This window comes from Hypanus sabinus, chromosome 7 (genome assembly GCF_030144855.1).
Source record: "Hypanus sabinus isolate sHypSab1 chromosome 7, sHypSab1.hap1, whole genome shotgun sequence".
NCBI lineage: Eukaryota > Metazoa > Chordata > Chondrichthyes > Myliobatiformes > Dasyatidae > Hypanus > Hypanus sabinus.
In genome coordinates this window covers 181,017,024-181,038,291 of record NC_082712.1, presented here as the reverse complement: position 1 = coordinate 181,038,291, position 21,268 = coordinate 181,017,024, and the positions used below count along the sequence as shown (strand labels likewise).

Here is a 21,268-nt window from a genome sequence, read left to right as displayed (position 1 = left end):
GTAGCCCCCACTGACCCAGTGACACAGTGACAAATTGGCCCCCAGTGACACCCAGTGATAGTGACCCCCATTGACCCAGTGACACCAAGTGACCCTCACTGTGACATCCAGTGACAAAGTGACCCCCCACTGACCCAGCGGTACCCATTGTAACTCCACTGACCCAGTGACACCCAGTGACAAAGTGACCACCACTGACCCAGTGGTACCCAGTGACACCCAGTAACCCCCACTGACCCAGTGACACCCAGTGAAATCCAATAACCCCCACTGACCCAGTGACACCCAGTGACAAAGTGACCCCCCACTGACCCAGCGGTACCCACTGTAACTCCACTGACCCAGTGACACCTAGTGACACCCAGTAACCCCCACTGACCCAGTGACACCAAGTGACCCTCACTGTGACATCCAGTGCACCCTCACTGACCCAGTGTCATCAACTGACCAGTGAGAACCAGTAAGTCAGTGTTCACCCTTCCCTGCAGTCTGCTTACCTGGTCCCGGCGTCTGGAAGGAGCGGATCTCCTTGGGGCGGCTGTAGAGGGAGTAGGCAGGGGTGCTGTCCCTACCCCTCCTGGTGAGCAAGGAGGGGATGAGGTACGCCGGCCCTGGGGAGCTGTCCACCGTCAGGCGGGCATGAGGAACACCAAAACTGTATGCTGGAGATCGGAACTTGGTCGTGTCGTGCTGTTCGAAACCTGGAACATAACAGGGAGGGTCACTGCCCGTGTGGTTGGTGAAGGGCTTGCAGAACTGGAGAGTGCGGGAAGGGGAGAGAGGTGAGAATGTCACTCACTGTGATACAGTCACATGGAGATGGTGGGGTGTAGGGCCTGTTCAGGGGGTCACTCACTGTGATACAGTCACATGGAGATGGTGGGGTGTAGGGCCTGTTCAGGGGGTCACTCACTGTGTAACAGTCACATGGAGATGGTGGGGTGTAGGGCCTGTTCAGGGGGTCACTCACTGTGTAACAGTCACATGGAGATGGTGGGGTGTAGGGCCTGTTCAGGGGGTCACTCACTGTGTAGCAGTCACATGGAGATGGTGGGGTGTAGGGCCTGTTCAGTGGGTCACTCACTGTGATACTGTCACATGGAGATGGTGTGGTGTAGGGCCTGTTCAGGGGGTCACTCACTGTGTAACAGTCACATGGAGATGGTGGGGTGTAGGGCCTGTTCAGGGGGTCACTCACTGTGTAACAGTCACATGGAGATGGTGGGTTGTAGGGCCTGTTCAGGGGGTCACTCACTGTGATACTGTCACATGGAGATGGTGGGGTGTAGGGCCTGTTCAGGGGGTCACTCACTGTGTAGCAGTCACATGGAGATGGTGGGGTGTAGGGCCTGTTCAGTGGGTCACTCACTGTGATACAGTCACATGGAGATGGTGGGGTGTAGGGCCTGTTCAGGGGGTCACTCACTGTGATACAGTCACATGGAGATGGTGGGGTGTAGGGCCTGTTCAGGGGGTCACTCACTGTGTAACAGTCACATGGAGATGGTGGGGTGTAGGTCCAGTTCAGGGGGTCACTCACTGTGATACAGTCACATGGAGATGGTGGGGTGTAGGGCCTGTTCAGGGGGTCACTCACTGTGTAACAGTCACATGGAGATGGTGGGGTGTAGGGCCTGTTCAGGGGGTCACTCACTGTGATACAGTCACATGGAGATGGTGGGGTGTAGGGCCTGTTCAGGGGGTCACTCACTGTGTAACAGTCACATGGAGATGGTGGGGTGTAGGGCCTGTTCAGGGGGTCACTCACTGTGTAACAGTCACATGGAGATGGTGGGGTGTAGGGCCTGTTCAGGGGGTCACTCACTGTGATACAGTCACGGAGATGGTGGGGTGTAGGGCCTGTTCAGGGGGTCACTCACTGTGATACAGTCACATGGAGATGGTGGGGTGTAGGGCCTGTTCAGGGGGTCACTCACTGTGTAACAGTCACATGGAGATGGTGGGGTGTAGGGCCTGTTCAGGGGGTCACTCACTGTGATACAGTCACGGAGATGGTGACGTGTAGGGCCTGTTCAGGGGGTCACTCATTGTGTAATGGTCACATGGAGATGGTGGGGTGTAGGGCCTGTTCAGGGGGTCACTCACTGTGTAACAGTCACATGGAGATGGTGGGGTGTAGGGCCTGTTCAGGGGGTCACTCACTGTGTAACAGTCCCATGGAGATGGTGGGGTATAGGGCCTGTTCAGTGGGTCACTCACTGTGATACAGTCACGGAGATGGTGGGGTGTAGGGCCTGTTCAGGGGGTCACTCACTGTGATACAGTCACATGGAGATGGTGGGGTGTAGGGCCTGTTCAGGGGGTCACTCACTGTGATACAGTCACATGGAGATGGTAGGGTATAGGGCCTGTTCAGGGGGTCATTCACTGTGTAACAGTCACATGGAGATGGTGGGGTGTAGGGCCTGTTCAGGGGGTCACTCACTGTGATACAGTCACATGGAGATGGTGGGGTGTAGGGCCTGTTCAGGGGGTCACTCACTGTGTAACAGTCACATGGAGATGGTGGGGTGTAGGGCCTGTTCAGTGGGTCACTCACTGTGATACAGTCACATGGAGATGGTGGGGTATAGGGCCTGTTCAGGGGGTCACTCACTGTGTAACAGTCACATGGAGATGGTGGGGTGTAGGGCCTGTTCAGTGGGTCACTCACTGTGTAACAGTCACATGGAGATGGTGGGGTGTAGGGCCTGTTCAGGGGGTCACTCACTGTGTAACAGTCCCATGGAGATGGTGGGGTGTAGGGCCTGTTCAGGGGGTCATTCACTGTGTAACAGTCACATGGAGATGGTGGGGTGTAGGGCCTGTTCAGGGATCACTCACTGTGATACAGTCACATGGAGATGGTGGGGTGTAGGGCCTGTTCAGGGGGTCACTCACTGTGATACAGTCACATGGAGATGGTGGGGTGTAGGGCCTGTTCAGGGGGTCACTCACTGTGTAACAGTCCCATGGAGATGATGGGGTATAGGGCCTGTTCAGTGGGTCACTCACTGTGATACAGTCACGGAGATGGTGGGGTGTAGGGCCTGTTCAGGGGGTCACTCACTGTGTAACAGTCACATGGCGATGGTGGGGTGTAGGGCCTGTTCAGGGGGTCACTCACTGTGATACTGTCACATGGAGATGGTGGGGTGTAGGGCCTGTTCAGGGGGTCACTCACTGTGATACAGTCACATGGAGATGGTGGGGTGTAGGGCCTGTTCAGGGGGTCACTCACAGTGATACAGTCATGGATATGGTGGGGTGTAGGGCATGTTCAGGGGGTCACTCACTGTGTAGCAGTCACATGGAGATGGTGGGGTATAGGGCCTGTTCAGGGGGTCACTCACTGTGATACAGTCACATGGAGATGGTGGGGTGTAGGGCCTGTTCAGTGGGTCACTCACTGTGTAACAGTCACATGGAGATGGTAGGGTGTAGGGCCTGTTCAGGGGGTCACTCACTGTATAACAGTCACATGGAGATGGTGGGGTGTAGGGCCTGTTCAGGGGGTCACTCACTGTGATACAGTCACGGAGATGGTGGGGTGTAGGGCCTGTTCAGGGGGTCACTCACTGTGTAGCAGTCACATGGAGATGGTGGGGTGTAGGGCCTGTTCAGGGGGTCACTCACTGTGTAGCAGTCACATGGAGATGGTGGGGTGTAGGGCCTGTTCAGTGGGTCACTCACTGTGATACAGTCACATGGAGATGGTGGGGTGTAGGGCCTGTTCAGGGGGTCACTCACTGTGATACAGTCACATGGAGATGGTGGGGTGTAGGGCCTGTTCAGGGGGTCACTCACTGTGTAGCAGTCACATGGAGATGGTGGGGTGTAGGGCCTGTTCAGGGGGTCACTCACTGTATAACAGTCACATGGAGATGGTGGGGTGTAGGGCCTGTTCAGTGTGTCACTCACTGCGATACAGTCACATGGAGATGGTGGGGTTTAGGGCCTGTTCAGTGGGTCACTCACTGTGATACAGTCAAATGGAGATGGTGGGGTGTAGGGCCTGTTCAGGGGGTCACTCACTGTGATACTGTCACATGGAGATGGTGGGGTGTAGGGCCTGTTCAGGGGGTCACTCACTGTGTAACAGTCACATGGAGATGGTGGGGTTTAGGGCCTGTTCAGTGGGTCACTCACTGTGATACAGTCAAATGGAGATGGTGGGGTGTAGGGCCTGTTCAGGGGGTCACTCACTGTGTAACAGTCACATGGAGATGGTGGGGTGTAGGGCCTGTTCAGGGGGTCACTCACTGTGTAACAGTCACATGGAGATGGTGGGGTGTAGGGCCTGTTCAGGGGGTCACTCACTGTGTAACAGTCACATGGAGATGGTGGGGTGTAGGGCCTGTTCAGGGGGTCACTCACTGTGATACAGTCACATGGAGATGGTGGGGTATAGGGCCTGTTCAGTGGGTCACTCACTGTGATACTGTCACATGGAGATGGTGGGGTGTAGGGCCTGTTCAGGGGGTCACTCACTGTGTAGCAGTCACATGGAGATGGTGGGGTGTAGGGCCTGTTCAGGGGGTCACTCACTGTGTAACAGTCACATGGAGATGGTGGGGTGTAGGGCCTGTTCAGGGGGTCACTCACTGTGATACTGTCACATGGAGATGGTGGGGTGTAGGGCCTGTTCAGGGGGTCACTCACTGTGATACAGTCACATGGAGATGGTAGGGTGTAGGGCCTGTTCAGGGGGTGACTCACTGTGTAGCAGTCACATGGAGATGGTGGGGTGTAGGGCCTGTTCAGGGGGTCACTCAGTGTGTAGCAGTCACATGGAGATGGTGGGGTGTAGGGCCTGTTCAGTGGGTCACTCACTGTGATACAGTCACATGGAGATGGTGGGGTGTAGGGCCTGTTCAGGGGGTCACTCACTGTGTAGCAGTCACATGGAGATGGTGGGGTGTAGGGCCTGTTCAGGGGGTCACTCACTGTATAACAGTCACATGGAGATGGTGGGGTGTAGGGCCTGTTCAGTGGGTCACTCACTGCGATACAGTCACATGGAGATGGTGGGGTTTAGGGCCTGTTCAGTGGGTCACTCACTGTGATACAGTCAAATGGAGATGGTGGGGTGTAGGGCCTGTTCAGGGGGTCACTCACTGTGATACAGTCACATGGAGATGGTGGGGTGTAGGGCCTGTTCAGGGGGTCACTCACTGTGTAACAGTCACATGGAGATGGTGGGGTTTAGGGCCTGTTCAGTGGGTCACTCACTGTGATACAGTCAAATGGAGATGGTGGGGTGTAGGGCCTGCTCAGGGGGTCACTCACTGTGATACAGTCACATGGAGATGGTGGGGTGTAGGGCCTGTTCAGGGGGTCACTCACTGTGTAACAGTCACATGGAGATGGTGGGGTGTAGGGCCTGTTCAGGGGGTCACTCACTGTGTAACAGTCACATGGAGATGGTGGGGTGTAGGGCCTGTTCAGGGGGTCACTCACTGTGATACAGTCACATGGAGATGGTGGGGTATAGGGCCTGTTCAGTGGGTCACTCACTGTGATACTGTCACATGGAGATGGTGGGGTGTAGGGCCTGTTCAGGGGGTCACTCACTGTGTAGCAGTCACATGGAGATGGTGGGGTGTAGGGCCTGTTCAGGGGGTCACTCACTGTGTAACAGTCACATGGAGATGGTGGGGTGTAGGGCCTGTTCAGGGGGTCACTCACTGTGTAACAGTCACATGGAGATGGTGGGGTGTAGGGCCTGTTCAGGGGGTCACTCACTGTGATACAGTCACATGGAGATGGTGGGGTATAGGGCCTGTTCAGTGGGTCACTCACTGTGATACTGTCACATGGAGATGGTGGGGTGTAGGGCCTGTTCAGGGGGTCACTCACTGTGTAGCAGTCACATGGAGATGGTGGGGTGTAGGGCCTGTTCAGGGGGTCACTCACTGTGTAACAGTCACATGGAGATAGTGGGGTGTAGGGCCTGTTCAGGGGGTCACTCACTGTGATACTGTCACATGGAGATGGTGGGGTGTAGGGCCTGTTCAGGGGGTCACTCACTGTGATACAGTCACATGGAGATGGTAGGGTGTAGGGCCTGTTCAGGGGGTCACTCACTGTGATACAGTCACATGGAGATGGTGGGGTGTAGGGCCTGTTCAGGGGGTCACTCACTGTGATACAGTCACATGGAGATGGTGGGGTGTAGGGCCTGTTCAGGGGGTCACTCACTGTGTAACAGTCACATGGAGATGGTGGGGTGTAGGGCCTGTTCAGGGGGTCACTCACTGTGTAGCAGTCACATGGAGATGGTGGGGTGTAGGGCCTGTTCAGGGGGTCACTCACTGTGTAACAGTTCCATGGAGATGGTGGGGTATAGGGCCTGTTCAGTGGGTCACTCACTGTGATACAGTCACGGAGATGGTGGGGTGTAGGGCCTGTTCAGGGGGTCACTCACTGTGATACAGTCACATGGAGATGGTGGGGTGTAGGGCCTGTTCAGGGGGTCACTCACTGTGATACAGTCACATGGAGATGGTAGGGTATAGGGCCTGTTCAGGGGGTCATTCACTGTGTAACAGTCACATGGAGATGGTGGGGTGTAGGGCCTGTTCAGGGGGTCACTCACTGTGTAACAGTCACATGGAGATGGTGGGGTGAAGGGCCTGTTCAGGGGGTCACTCACTGTGTAACAGTCACATGGAGATGGTGGGGTGTAGGGCCTGTTCAGGGGGTCACTCACTGTGTAACAGTCCCATGGAGATGGTGGGGTGTAGGGCCTGTTCAGGGGGTCATTCACTGTGTAACAGTCACATGGAGATGGTGGGGTGTAGGGCCTGTTCAGGGGGTCACTCACTGTGATACAGTCACATGGAGATGGTGGGGTGTAGGGCCTGTTCAAGGGGTCACTCACTGTGTAACAGTCACATGGAGATGGTGGGGTGTAGGGCCTGTTCAGGGGGTCACTCACTGTGATACTGTCACATGGAGATGGTGGGGTGTAGGGCCTGTTCAGGGGGTCACTCACTGTGATACAGTCACATGGAGATGGTGGGGTGTAGGGCCTGTTCAGGGGGTCACTCACTGTGATACAGTCACATGGAGATGGTGGGGTGTAGGGCCTGTTCAGGGGGTCACTCACTGTGTAACAGTCCCATGGAGATGGTGGGGTGTAGGGCCTGTTCAGGGGGTCACTCACTGTGCTACGGTCACATGGAGATGGTGGGGTGTAGGGCCTGTTCAGGGGGTCACTCACTGTGTAACAGTCCCATGGAGATGGTGGGGTATAGGGCCTGTTCAGTGGGTCACTCACTGTGATACTGTCACATGGAGATGGTGGGGTGTAGGGCCTGTTCAGGGGGTCACTCACTGTGTAACAGTCCCATGGAGATGATGGGGTATAGGACCTGTTCAGTGGGTCACTCACTGTGATACAGTCACGGAGATGGTGGGGTGTAGGGCCTGTTCAGGGGGTCACTCACTGTGTAACAGTCACATGGCGATGGTGGGGTGTAGGGCCTGTTCAGGGGGTCATTCACTGTGTAACAGTCACATGGAGATGGTGGGGTTTAGGGCCTGTTCAGTGGGTCACTCACTGTGATACAGTCAAATGGAGATGGTGGGGTGTAGGGCCTGTTCAGGGGGTCACTCACTGTGATACAGTCACATGGAGATGGTGGGGTGTAGGGCCTGTTCAGGGGGTCACTCACTGTGTAACAGTCACATGGAGATGGTGGGGTGTAGGGCCTGTTCAGGGGGTCACTCACTGTGTAACAGTCACATGGAGATGGTGGGGTGTAGGGCCTGTTCAGGGGGTCACTCACTGTGTAACAGTCACATGGAGATGGTGGGGTGTAGGGCCTGTTCAGGGGGTCACTCACTGTGATACAGTCACATGGAGATGGTGGGGTATAGGGCCTGTTCAGTGGGTCACTCACTGTGATACTGTCACATGGAGATGGTGGGGTGTAGGGCCTGTTCAGGGGGTCACTCACTGTGTAGCAGTCACATGGAGATGGTGGGGTGTAGGGCCTGTTCAGGGGGTCACTCACTGTGTAACAGTCACATGGAGATAGTGGGGTGTAGGGCCTGTTCAGGGGGTCACTCACTGTGATACTGTCACATGGAGATGGTGGGGTGTAGGGCCTGTTCAGGGGGTCACTCACTGTGATACAGTCACATGGAGATGGTAGGGTGTAGGGCCTGTTCAGGGGGTCACTCACTGTGTAGCAGTCACATGGAGATGGTGGGGTGTAGGGCCTGTTCAGGGGGTCACTCACTGTGTAGCAGTCACATGGAGATGGTGGGGTGTAGGGCCTGTTCAGTGGGTCACTCACTGTGATACAGTCACATGGAGATGGTGGGGTGTAGGGCCTGTTCAGGGGGTCAATCACTGTGATACAGTCACATGGAGATGGTGGGGTGTAGGGCCTGTTCAGGGGGTCACTCACTGTGTAGCAGTCACATGGAGATGGTGGGGTGTAGGGCCTGTTCAGGGGGTCACTCACTGTATAACAGTCACATGGAGATGGTGGGGTGTAGGGCCTGTTCAGTGGGTCACTCACTGCGATACAGTCACATGGAGATGGTGGGGTTTAGGGCCTGTTCAGTGGGTCACTCACTGTGATACAGTCAAATGGAGATGGTGGAGTGTAGGGCCTGTTCAGGGGGTCACTCACTGTGATACAGTCACATGGAGATGGTGGGGTGTAGGGCCTGTTCAGGGGGTCACTCACTGTGTAACAGTCACATGGAGATGGTGGGGTTTAGGGCCTGTTCAGTGGGTCACTCACTCTGATACAGTCAAATGGAGATGGTGGGGTGTAGGGCCTGTTCAGGGGGTCACTCACTGTGATACAGTCACATGGAGATGGTGGGGTGTAGGGCCTGTTCAGGGGGTCACTCACTGTGTAACAGTCACATGGAGATGGTGGGGTGTAGAGCCTGTTCAGGGGGTCACTCACTGTGTAACAGTCACATGGAGATGGTGGGGTGTAGGGCCTGTTCAGGGGGTCACTCACTGTGATACAGTCACATGGAGATGGTGGGGTATAGGGCCTGTTCAGTGGGTCACTCACTGTGATACTGTCACATGGAGATGGTGGGGTGTAGGGCCTGTTCAGGGGGTCACTCACTGTGTAGCAGTCACATGGAGATGGTGGGGTGTAGGGCCTGTTCAGGGGGTCACTCACTGTGTAACAGTCACATGGAGATAGTGGGGTGTAGGGCCTGTTCAGGGGGTCACTCACTGTGATACTGTCACATGGAGATGGTGGGGTGTAGGGCCTGTTCAGGGGGTCACTCACTGTGATACAGTCACATGGAGATGGTAGGGTGTAGGGCCTGTTCAGGGGGTCACTCACTGTGATACAGTCACATGGAGATGGTGGGGTGTAGGGCCTGTTCAGGGGGTCACTCACTGTGATACAGTCACATGGAGATGGTGGGGTGTAGGGCCTGTTCAGGGGGTCACTCACTGTGTAACAGTCACATGGAGATGGTGGGGTGTTGGGCCTGTTCAGGTGGTCACTCACTGTGTAGCAGTAACATGGAGATGGTGGGGTGTAGGGCCTGTTCAGGGGGTCACTCACTGTGTAACAGTTCCATGGAGATGGTGGGGTATAGGGCCTGTTCAGTGGGTCACTCACTGTGATACAGTCACGGAGATGGTGGGGTGTAGGGCCTGTTCAGGGGGTCACTCACTGTGATACAGTCACATGGAGATGGTGGGGTGTAGGGCCTGTTCAGGGGGTCACTCACTGTGATACAGTCACATGGAGATGGTAGGGTATAGGGCCTGTTCAGGGGGTCATTCACTGTGTAACAGTCACATGGAGATGGTGTGGTGTAGGGCCTGTTCAGGGGGTCACTCACTGTGTAACAGTCACATGGAGATGGTGGGGTGTAGGGCCTGTTCAGGGGGTCACTCACTGTGATACAGTCACATGGAGATGGTGGGGTGTAGGGCCTGTTCAGGGGGTCACTCACAGTGTAACAGTCACATGGAGATGGTGGGGTGTAGGGCCTGTTCAGGGGGTCACTCACTGTGTAACAGTCCCATGGAGATGGTGGGGTGTAGGGCCTGTTCAGGGGGTCATTCACTGTGTAACAGTCACATGGAGATGGTGGGGTGTAGGGCCTGTTCAGGGGGTCACTCACTGTGATACAGTCACATGGAGATGGTGGGGTGTAGGGCCTGTTCAGGGGGTCACTCACTGTGATACAGTCACATGGAGATGGTGGGGTGTAGGGCCTGTTCAGGGGGTCACTCACTGTGTAACAGTCCCATGGAGATGGTGGGGTGTAGGGCCTGTTCAGGGGGTCACTCACTGTGATACAGTCACATGGAGATGGTGGGGTGTAAGGCCTGTTCAGGGGGTCACTCACTGTGTAACAGTCCCATGGAGATGGTGGGGTATAGGGCCTGTTCAGTGGGTCACTCACTGTGATACTGTCACATGGAGATAGTGGGGTGTAGGGCCTGTTCAGGGGGTCACTCACTGTGTAACAGTCCCATGGAGATGATGGGGTATAGGGCCTGTTCAGTGGGTCACTCACTGTGATACCGTCACGGAGATGGTGGGGTGTAGGGCCTGTTCAGGGGGTCACTCACTGTGTAACAGTCACATGGCGATGGTGGGGTGTAGGGCCTGTTCAGGGGGTCATTCACTGTGTAACAGTCACATGGAGATGGTGGGGTGTAGGGCCTGTTCAGGGGGTCACTCACTGTGATACTGTCACATGGAGATGGTGGGGTGTAGGGCCTGTTCAGGGGGTCACTCACTGTGATACAGTCACATGGAGATGGTGGGGTGTAGGGCCTGTTCAGGGGTTCACTCACTGTGATACAGTCATGGAGATGGTGGGGTGTAGGGCCTGTTCAGGGGGTCACTCACTGTGTAGCAGTCACATGGAGATGGTGGGGTATAGGGCCTGTTCAGGGGGTCACTCACTGTGATACAGTCACATGGAGATGGTGGGGTGTAGGGCCTGTTCAGGGGGTCACTCACTGTATAACAGTCACATGGAGATGGTGGGGTGTAGGGCCTGTTCAGGGGGTCACTCACTGTGTAACAGTCACATGGAGATGGTGGGGTGTAGGGCCTGTTCAGGGGGTCACTCACTGTGTAACAGTCACATGGAGATGGTGGGGTGTAGGGCCTGTTCAGGGGGTCACTCACTGTGTAACAGTCACATGGAGATGGTGGGGTGTAGGGCCTGTTCAGGGGGTCAGTCACTGTGTAACAGTCACATGGAGATGGTGGGGTATAGGGCCTGTTCAGGGGGTCACTCACTGTGATACTGTCACATGGAGATGGTGGGGTGTAGGGCCTGTTCAGGGGGTCACTCACTGTGTAACAGTCACATGGAGATGGTGGGGTGTAGGGCCTGTTCAGGGGGTCACTCACTGTGTAGCAGTCACATGGAGATGGTGGGGTGTAGGGCCTGTTCAGGGGGTCACTCACTGTGATACAGTCACATGGAGATGGTGGGGTGTAGGGCCTGTTCAGGGGGTCACTCACTGTGTAACAGTCACATGGAGATGGTGGGGTGTAGGGCCTGTTCAGGGGGTCACTCACTGTGATACAGTCACATGGAGATGGTGGGGTGTAGGGCCTGTTCAGGGGGTCACTCACTGTGTAACAGTCCCATGGAGATGGTGGGGTGTAGGGCCTGTTCAGGGGGTCACTCACTGTGATACAGTCATGGAGATGGTGGGGTGTAGGGCCTGTTCAGGGGGTCACTCACTGTGTAGCAGTCACATGGAGATGGTGGGGTATAGGGCCTGTTCAGGGGGTCACTCACTGTGATACAGTCACATGGAGATGGTGGGGTGTAGGGCCTGTTCAGGGGGTCACTCACTGTGATACAGTCACATGGAGATGGTGGGGTGTAGGGCCTGTTCAGTGGGTCACTCACTGCGATACAGTCACATGGAGATGGTGGGGTTTAGGGCCTGTTCAGTGGGTCACTCACTGTGATACAGTCAAATGGAGATGGTGGAGTGTAGGGCCTGTTCAGGGGGTCACTCACTGTGATACAGTCACATGGAGATGGTGGGGTGTAGGGCCTGTTCAGGGGGTCACTCACTGTGTAACAGTCACATGGAGATGGTGGGGTTTAGGGCCTGTTCAGTGGGTCACTCACTGTGATACAGTCAAATGGAGATGGTGGGGTGTAGGGCCTGTTCAGGGGGTCACTCACTGTGATACAGTCACATGGAGATGGTGGGGTGTAGGGCCTGTTCAGGGGGTCACTCACTGTGTAACAGTCACATGGAGATGGTGGGGTGTAGGGCCTGTTCAGGGGGTCACTCACTGTGTAACAGTCACATGGAGATGGTGGGGTGTAGGGCCTGTTCAGGGGGTCACTCACTGTGATACAGTCACATGGAGATGGTGGGGTATAGGGCCTGTTCAGTGGGTCACTCACTGTGATACTGTCACATGGAGATGGTGGGGTGTAGGGCCTGTTCAGGGGGTCACTCACTGTGTAGCAGTCACATGGAGATGGTGGGGTGTAGGGCCTGTTCAGGGGGTCACTCACTGTGTAACAGTCACATGGAGATAGTGGGGTGTAGGGCCTGTTCAGGGGGTCACTCACTGTGATACTGTCACATGGAGATGGTGGGGTGTAGGGCCTGTTCAGGGGGTCACTCACTGTGATACAGTCACATGGAGATGGTAGGGTGTAGGGCCTGTTCAGGGGGTCACTCACTGTGATACAGTCACATGGAGATGGTGGGGTGTAGGGCCTGTTCAGGGGGTCACTCACTGTGATACAGTCACATGGAGATGGTGGGGTGTAGGGCCTGTTCAGGGGGTCACTCACTGTGATACAGTCACATGGAGATGGTGGGGTGTAGGGCCTGTTCAGGGGGTCACTCACTGTGTAACAGTCACATGGAGATGGTGGGGTGTAGAGCCTGTTCAGGGGGTCACTCACTGTGTAACAGTCACATGGAGATGGTGGGGTGTAGGGCCTGTTCAGGGGGTCACTCACTGTGATACAGTCACATGGAGATGGTGGGGTATAGGGCCTGTTCAGTGGGTCACTCACTGTGATACTGTCACATGGAGATGGTGGGGTGTAGGGCCTGTTCAGGGGGTCACTCACTGTGTAGCAGTCACATGGAGATGGTGGGGTGTAGGGCCTGTTCAGGGGGTCACTCACTGTGTAACAGTCACATGGAGATAGTGGGGTGTAGGGCCTGTTCAGGGGGTCACTCACTGTGATACTGTCACATGGAGATGGTGGGGTGTAGGGCCTGTTCAGGGGGTCACTCACTGTGATACAGTCACATGGAGATGGTAGGGTGTAGGGCCTGTTCAGGGGGTCACTCACTGTGATACAGTCACATGGAGATGGTGGGGTGTAGGGCCTGTTCAGGGGGTCACTCACTGTGATACAGTCACATGGAGATGGTGGGGTGTAGGGCCTGTTCAGGGGGTCACTCACTGTGTAACAGTCACATGGAGATGGTGGGGTGTTGGGCCTGTTCAGGTGGTCACTCACTGTGTAGCAGTAACATGGAGATGGTGGGGTGTAGGGCCTGTTCAGGGGGTCACTCACTGTGTAACAGTTCCATGGAGATGGTGGGGTATAGGGCCTGTTCAGTGGGTCACTCACTGTGATACAGTCACGGAGATGGTGGGGTGTAGGGCCTGTTCAGGGGGTCACTCACTGTGATACAGTCACATGGAGATGGTGGGGTGTAGGGCCTGTTCAGGGGGTCACTCACTGTGATACAGTCACATGGAGATGGTAGGGTATAGGGCCTGTTCAGGGGGTCATTCACTGTGTAACAGTAACATGGAGATGGTGTGGTGTAGGGCCTGTTCAGGGGGTCACTCACTGTGTAACAGTCACATGGAGATGGTGGGGTGTAGGGCCTGTTCAGGGGGTCACTCACTGTGATACAGTCACATGGAGATGGTGGGGTGTAGGGCCTGTTCAGGGGGTCACTCACAGTGTAACAGTCACATGGAGATGGTGGGGTGTAGGGCCTGTTCAGGGGGTCACTCACTGTGTAACAGTCCCATGGAGATGGTGGGGTGTAGGGCCTGTTCAGGGGGTCATTCACTGTGTAACAGTCACATGGAGATGGTGGGGTGTAGGGCCTGTTCAGGGGGTCACTCACTGTGATACAGTCACATGGAGATGGTGGGGTGTAGGGCCTGTTCAGGGGGTCACTCACTGTGATACAGTCACATGGAGATGGTGGGGTGTAGGGCCTGTTCAGGGGGTCACTCACTGTGTAACAGTCCCATGGAGATGGTGGGGTGTAGGGCCTGTTCAGGGGGTCACTCACTGTGATACAGTCACATGGAGATGGTGGGGTGTAGGGCCTGTTCAGGGGGTCACTCACTGTGTAACAGTCCCATGGAGATGGTGGGGTATAGGGCCTGTTCAGTGGGTCACTCACTGTGATACTGTCACATGGAGATAGTGGGGTGTAGGGCCTGTTCAGGGGGTCACTCACTGTGTAACAGTCCCATGGAGATGATGGGGTATAGGGCCTGTTCAGTGGGTCACTCACTGTGATACAGTCACGGAGATGGTGGGGTGTAGGGCCTGTTCAGGGGGTCACTCACTGTGTAACAGTCACATGGCGATGGTGGGGTGTAGGGCCTGTTCAGGGGGTCATTCACTGTGTAACAGTCACATGGAGATGGTGGGGTGTAGGGCCTGTTCAGGGGGTCACTCACTGTGATACTGTCACATGGAGATGGTGGGGTGTAGGGCCTGTTCAGGGGGTCACTCACTGTGATACAGTCACATGGAGATGGTGGGGTGTAGGGCCTGTTCAGGGGTTCACTCACTGTGATACAGTCATGGAGATGGTGGGGTGTAGGGCCTGTTCAGGGGGTCACTCACTGTGTAGCAGTCACATGGAGATGGTGGGGTATAGGGCCTGTTCAGGGGGTCACTCACTGTGATACAGTCACATGGAGATGGTGGGGTGTAGGGCCTGTTCAGGGGGTCACTCACTGTATAACAGTCACATGGAGATGGTGGGGTGTAGGGCCTGTTCAGGGGGTCACTCACTGTGTAACAGTCACATGGAGATGGTGGGGTGTAGGGCCTGTTCAGGGGGTCACTCACTGTGTAACAGTCACATGGAGATGGTGGGGTGTAGGGCCTGTTCAGGGGGTCACTCACTGTGTAACAGTCACATGGAGATGGTGGGGTGTAGGGCCTGTTCAGGGGGTCAGTCACTGTGTAACAGTCACATGGAGATGGTGGGGTATAGGGCCTGTTCAGGGGGTCACTCACTGTGATACTGTCACATGGAGATGGTGGGGTGTAGGGCCTGTTCAGGGGGTCACTCACTGTGTAACAGTCACATGGAGATGGTGGGGTGTAGGGCCTGTTCAGGGGGTCACTCACTGTGTAGCAGTCACATGGAGATGGTGGGGTGTAGGGCCTGTTCAGGGGGTCACTCACTGTGATACAGTCACATGGAGATGGTGGGGTGTAGGGCCTGTTCAGGGGGTCACTCACTGTGTAACAGTCACATGGAGATGGTGGGGTGTAGGGCCTGTTAAGGGGGTCACTCACTGTGATACAGTCACATGGAGATGGTGGGGTGTAGGGCCTGTTCAGGGGGTCACTCACTGTGTAACAGTCCCATGGAGATGGTGGGGTGTAGGGCCTGTTCAGGGGGTCACTCACTGTGATACAGTCACATGGAGATGGTGGGGTGTAGGGCCTGTTCAGGGGGTCACTCACTGTGTAGCAGTCACATGGAGATGGTGGGGTATAGGGCCTGTTCAGGGGGTCACTCACTGTGATACAGTCACATGGAGATGGTGGGGTGTAGGGCCTGTTCAGGGGGTCACTCACTGTGATACAGTCACATGGAGATGGTGGGGTGTAGGGCCTGTTCAGTGGGTCACTCACTGCGATACAGTCACATGGAGATGGTGGGGTTTAGGGCCTGTTCAGTGGGTCACTCACTGTGATACAGTCAAATGGAGATGGTGGAGTGTAGGGCCTGTTCAGGGGGTCACTCACTGTGATACAGTCACATGGAGATGGTGGGGTGTAGGGCCTGTTCAGGGGGTCACTCACTGTGTAACAGTCACATGGAGATGGTGGGGTTTAGGGCCTGTTCAGTGGGTCACTCACTGTGATACAGTCAAATGGAGATGGTGGGGTGTAGGGCCTGTTCAGGGGGTCACTCACTGTGATACAGTCACATGGAGATGGTGGGGTGTAGGGCCTGTTCAGGGGGTCACTCACTGTGTAACAGTCACATGGAGATGGTGGGGTGTAGGGCCTGTTCAGGGGGTCACTCACTGTGTAACAGTCACATGGAGATGGTGGGGTGTAGGGCCTGTTCAGGGGGTCACTCACTGTGATACAGTCACATGGAGATGGTGGGGTATAGGGCCTGTTCAGTGGGTCACTCACTGTGATACTGTCATATGGAGATGGTGGGGTGTAGGGCCTGTTCAGGGGGTCACTCACTGTGTAGCAGTCACATGGAGATGGTGGGGTGTAGGGCCTGTTCAGGGGGTCACTCACTGTGTAACAGTCACATGGAGATAGTGGGGTGTAGGGCCTGTTCAGGGGGTCACTCACTGTGATACTGTCACATGGAGATGGTGGGGTGTAGGGCCTGTTCAGGGGGTCACTCACTGTGATACAGTCACATGGAGATGGTAGGGTGTAGGGCCTGTTCAGGGGGTCACTCACTGTGATACAGTCACATGGAGATGGTGGGGTGTAGGGCCTGTTCAGGGGGTCACTCACTGTGATACAGTCACATGGAGATGGTGGGGTGTAGGGCCTGTTCAGGGGGTCACTCACTGTGTAACAGTCACATGGAGATGGTGGGGTGTTGGGCCTGTTCAGGGGGTCACTCACTGTGTAGCAGTAACATGGAGATGGTGGGGTGTAGGGCCTGTTCAGGGGGTCACTCACTGTGTAACAGTTCCATGGAGATGGTGGGGTATAGGGCCTGTTCAGTGGGTCACTCACTGTGATACAGTCACGGAGATGGTGGGGTGTAGGGCCTGTTCAGGGGGTCACTCACTGTGTAGCAGTCACATGGAGATGGTGGGGTGTAGGGCCTGTTCAGGGGGTCACTCACTGTGATACAGTCACATGGAGATGGTAGGGTATAGGGCCTGTTCAGGGGTTCATTCACTGTGTAACAGTCACATGGAGATGGTGGGGTGTAGGGCCTGTTCAGGGGGTCACTCACTGTGTAACAGTCACATGGAGATGGTGGGGTGTAGGGCCTGTTCAGGGGGTCACTCACTGTGATACAGTCACATGGAGATGGTGGGGTGTAGGGCCTGTTCAGGGGGTCACTCACAGTGTAACAGTCACATGGAGATGGTGGGGTGTAGGGCCTGTTCAGGGGGTCACTCACTGTGTAACAGTCCCATGGAGATGGTGGGGTGTAGGGCCTGTTCAGGGGGTCATTCACTGTGTAACAGTCACATGGAGATGGTGGGGTGTAGGGCCTGTTCAGGGGGTCACTCACTGTGATACAGTCACATGGAGATGGTGGGGTGTAGGGCCTGTTCAGGGGGTCACTCACTGTGATACAGTCACATGGAGATGGTGGGGTGTAGGGCCTGTTCAGGGGGTCACTCACTGTGTAACAGTCCCATGGAGATGGTGGGCTGTAGGGCCTGTTCAGGGGGTCACTCACTGTGATACAGTCACATGGAGATGGTGGGGTGTAGGGCCTGTTCAGGGGGTCACTCACTGTGTAACAGTCCCATGGAGATGGTGGGGTATAGGGCCTGTTCAGTGGGTCACTCACTGTGATACTGTCACATGGAGATGGTGGGGTGTAGGGCCTGTTCAGGGGGTCACTCACTGTGTAACAGTCGCATGGAGATGATGGGGTATAGGGCCTGTTCAGTGGGTCACTCACTGTGATACAGTCACGGAGATGGTGGGGTGTAGGGCCTGTTCAGGGGGTCACTCACTGTGTAACAGTCACATGGCGATGGTGGGGTGTAGGGCCTGTTCAGGGGGTCATTCACTGTGTAACAGTCACATGGAGATGGTGGGGTGTAGGGCCTGTTCAGGGGGTCACTCACTGTGATACTGTCACATGGAGATGGTGGGGTGTAGGGCCTGTTCAGGGGGTCACTCACTGTGATACAGTCACATGGAGATGGTGGGGTGTAGGGCCTGTTCAGGGGTTCACTCACTGTGATACAGTCATGGAGATGGTGGGGTGTAGGGCCTGTTCAGGGGGTCACTCACTGTGTAGCAGTCACATGGAGATGGTGGGGTATAGGGCCTGTTCAGGGGGTCACTCACTGTGATACAGTCACATGGAGATGGTGGGGTGTAGGGCCTGTTCAGTGGGTCACTCACTGTGATACAGTCACATGGAGATGGTGGGGTGTAGGGCCTGTTCAGGGGGTCACTCACTGTGATACAGTCACATGGAGATGGTGGGGTGTAGGGCCTGTTCAGGGGGTCACTCACTGTATAACAGTCACATGGAGATGGTGGGGTGTAGGGCCTGTTCAGGGGGTCACTCACTGTGTAACAGTCACATGGAGATGGTGGGGTGTAGGGCCTGTTCAGGGGGTCACTCACTGTGTAACAGTCACATGGAGATGGTGGGGTGTAGGGCCTGTTCAGGGGGTCACTCACTGTGTAACAGTCCCATGGAGATGGTGGGGTGTAGGGCCTGTTCAGGGGGTCACTCACTGTGTAACAGTCACATGGAGATGGTGGGGTGTAGGGCCTGTTCAGGGGGTCACTCACTGTGTAACAGTCCCATGGAGATGGTGGGGTGTAGGGCCTGTTCAGGGGGTCACTCACTGTGATACAGTCACATGGAGATGGTGGGGTGTAGGGCCTGTTCAGGGGGTCACTCACTGTGTAACAGTCCCATGGAGATGGTGGGGTATAGGGCCTGTTCAGTGGGTCACTCACTGTGGTACTGTCACATGGAGATGGTGGGGTGTAGGGCCTGTTCAGGGGGTCACTCACTGTGTAACAGTCCCATGGAGATGATGGGGTATAGGGCCTGTTCAGTGGGTCACTCACTGTGATACAGTCACGGAGATGGTGGGGTGTAGGGCCTGTTCAGGGGGTCACTCACTGTGTAACAGTCACATGGCGATGGTGGGGTGTAGGGCCTGTTCAGGGGGTCATTCACTGTGATACAGTCACATGGAGATGGTGGGGTGTAGGGCCTGTTCAGGGGTTCACTCACTGTGATACAGTCATGGAGATGGTGGGGTGTAGGGCCTGTTCAGGGGGTCACTCACTGTGTAGCAGTCACATGGAGATGGTGGGGTATAGGGCCTGTTCAGGGGGTCACTCACTGTGATACAGTCACATGGAGATGGTGGGGTGTAGGGCCTGTTCAGTGGGTCACTCACTGTGATACAGTCACATGGAGATGGTGGGGTGTAGGGCCTGTTCAGGGGGTCACTCACTGTGATACAGTCACATGGAGATGGTGGGGTGTAGGGCCTGTTCAGGGGGTCACTCACTGTATAACAGTCACATGGAGATGGTGGGGTGTAGGGCCTGTTCAGGGGGTCACTCACTGTGTAACAGTCACATGGAGATGGTGGGGTGTAGGGCCTGTTCAGGGGGTCACTCACTGTGTAACAGTCACATGGAGATGGTGGGGTGTAGGGCCTGTTCAGGGGGTCACTCACTGTGTAACAGTCACATGGAGATGGTGGGGTGTAGGGCCTGTTCAGGGGGTCAGTCACTGTGTAACAGTCACATGGAGATGGTGGGGTATAGGGCCTGTTCAGTGGGTCACTCACTGTGATACTGTCACATGGAGATGGTGGGGTGTAGGGCCTGTTCAGGGGGTCACTCACTGTGTAACAGTCACATGGAGATGGTGGGGTGTAGGGCCTGTTCAGGGGGTCACTCACTGTGTATCAGACACATGGAGATGGTGGGGTGTAGGGCCTGTTCAGGGGGTCACTCACTGTGATACAGTCACATGGAGATGGTGGGGTGTAGGGCCTGTTCAGGGGGTCACTCACTGTGTAACAGTCACATGGAGATGGTGGGGTGTAGGGCCTGTTCAGGGGGTCACTCACTGTGATACAGTCACATGGAGATGGTGGGGTGTAGGGCCTGTTCAGGGGGTCACTCACTGTGTAACAGTCCCATGGAGATGGTGGGGTGTAGGGCCTGTTCAGGGGGTCACTCACTGTGATACAGTCATGGAGATGGTGGGGTGTAGGGCCTGTTCAGGGGGTCACTCACTGTGTAGCAGTCACATGGAGATGGTGGGGTATAGGGCCTGTTCAGGGGGTCACTCACTGTGATACAGTCACATGGAGATGGTGGGGTGTAGGGCCTGTTCAGGGGGTCACTCACTGTGATACAGTCACATGGAGATGGTGGGGTGTAGGGCCTGTTCAGTGGGTCACTCACTGCGATACAGTCACATGGAGATGGTGGGGTTTAGGGCCTGTTCAGTGGGTCACTCACTGTGATACAGTCAAATGGAGATGGTGGAGTGTAGGGCCTGTTCAGGGGGTCACTCACTGTGATACAGTCACATGGAGATGGTGGGGTGTAGGGCCTGTTCAGGGGGTCACTCACTGTGTAACAGTCACATGGAGATGGTGGGGTTTAGGGCCTGTTCAGTGGGTCACTCACTGTGATACAGTCAAATGGAGATGGTGGGGTGTAGGGCCTGTTCAGGGGGTCACTCACTGTGATACAGTCACATGGAGATGGTGGGGTGTAGGGCCTGTTCAGGGGGTCACTCACTGTGTAACAGTCACATGGAGATGGTGGGGTGTAGGGCCTGTTCAGGGGGTCACTCACTGTGTAACAGTCACATGGAGATGGTGGGGTGTAGGGCCTGTTCAGGGGGTCACTCACTGTGATACAGTCACATGGAGATGGTGGGGTATAGGGCCTGTTCAGTGGGTCACTCACTGTGATACTGTCACATGGAGATGGTGGGGTGTAGGGCCTGTTCAGGGGGTCACTCACTGTGTAGCAGTCACATGGAGATGGTGGGGTGTAGGGCCTGTTCAGGGGGTCACTCACTGTGTAACAGTCACATGGAGATAGTGGGGTGTAGGGCATGTTCAGGGGGTCACTCACTGTGATACTGTCACATGGAGATGGTGGGGTGTAGGGCCTGTTCAGGGGGTCACTCACTGTGATACAGTCACATGGAGATGGTAGGGTGTAGGGCCTGTTCAGGGGGTCACTCACTGTGATACAGTCACATGGAGATGGTGGGGTGTAGGGCCTGTTCAGGGGGTCACTCACTGTGATACAGTCACATGGAGATGGTGGGGTGTAGGGCCTTTTCAGGGGG

At 55.7% G+C, this 21,268-nt stretch overlaps 1 protein-coding gene across 3 annotated transcripts in view; it reads right to left on the bottom strand.

Annotated features, from left to right (window-relative positions):
* The window catches only part of LOC132397455 (outer dense fiber protein 3-like), a 75,361-nt gene that overhangs the window by 29,962 nt on the left and 24,131 nt on the right, over window positions 1-21,268 (bottom strand). For all 3 annotated transcript variants that reach the window (XM_059976270.1, XM_059976272.1, XM_059976273.1), the window contains exon 3: window positions 498-701. In XM_059976270.1, coding sequence (XP_059832253.1) covers window positions 498-701 — 204 coding nt within the window. The remainder of the gene's footprint in view (window positions 1-497; window positions 702-21,268) is intronic.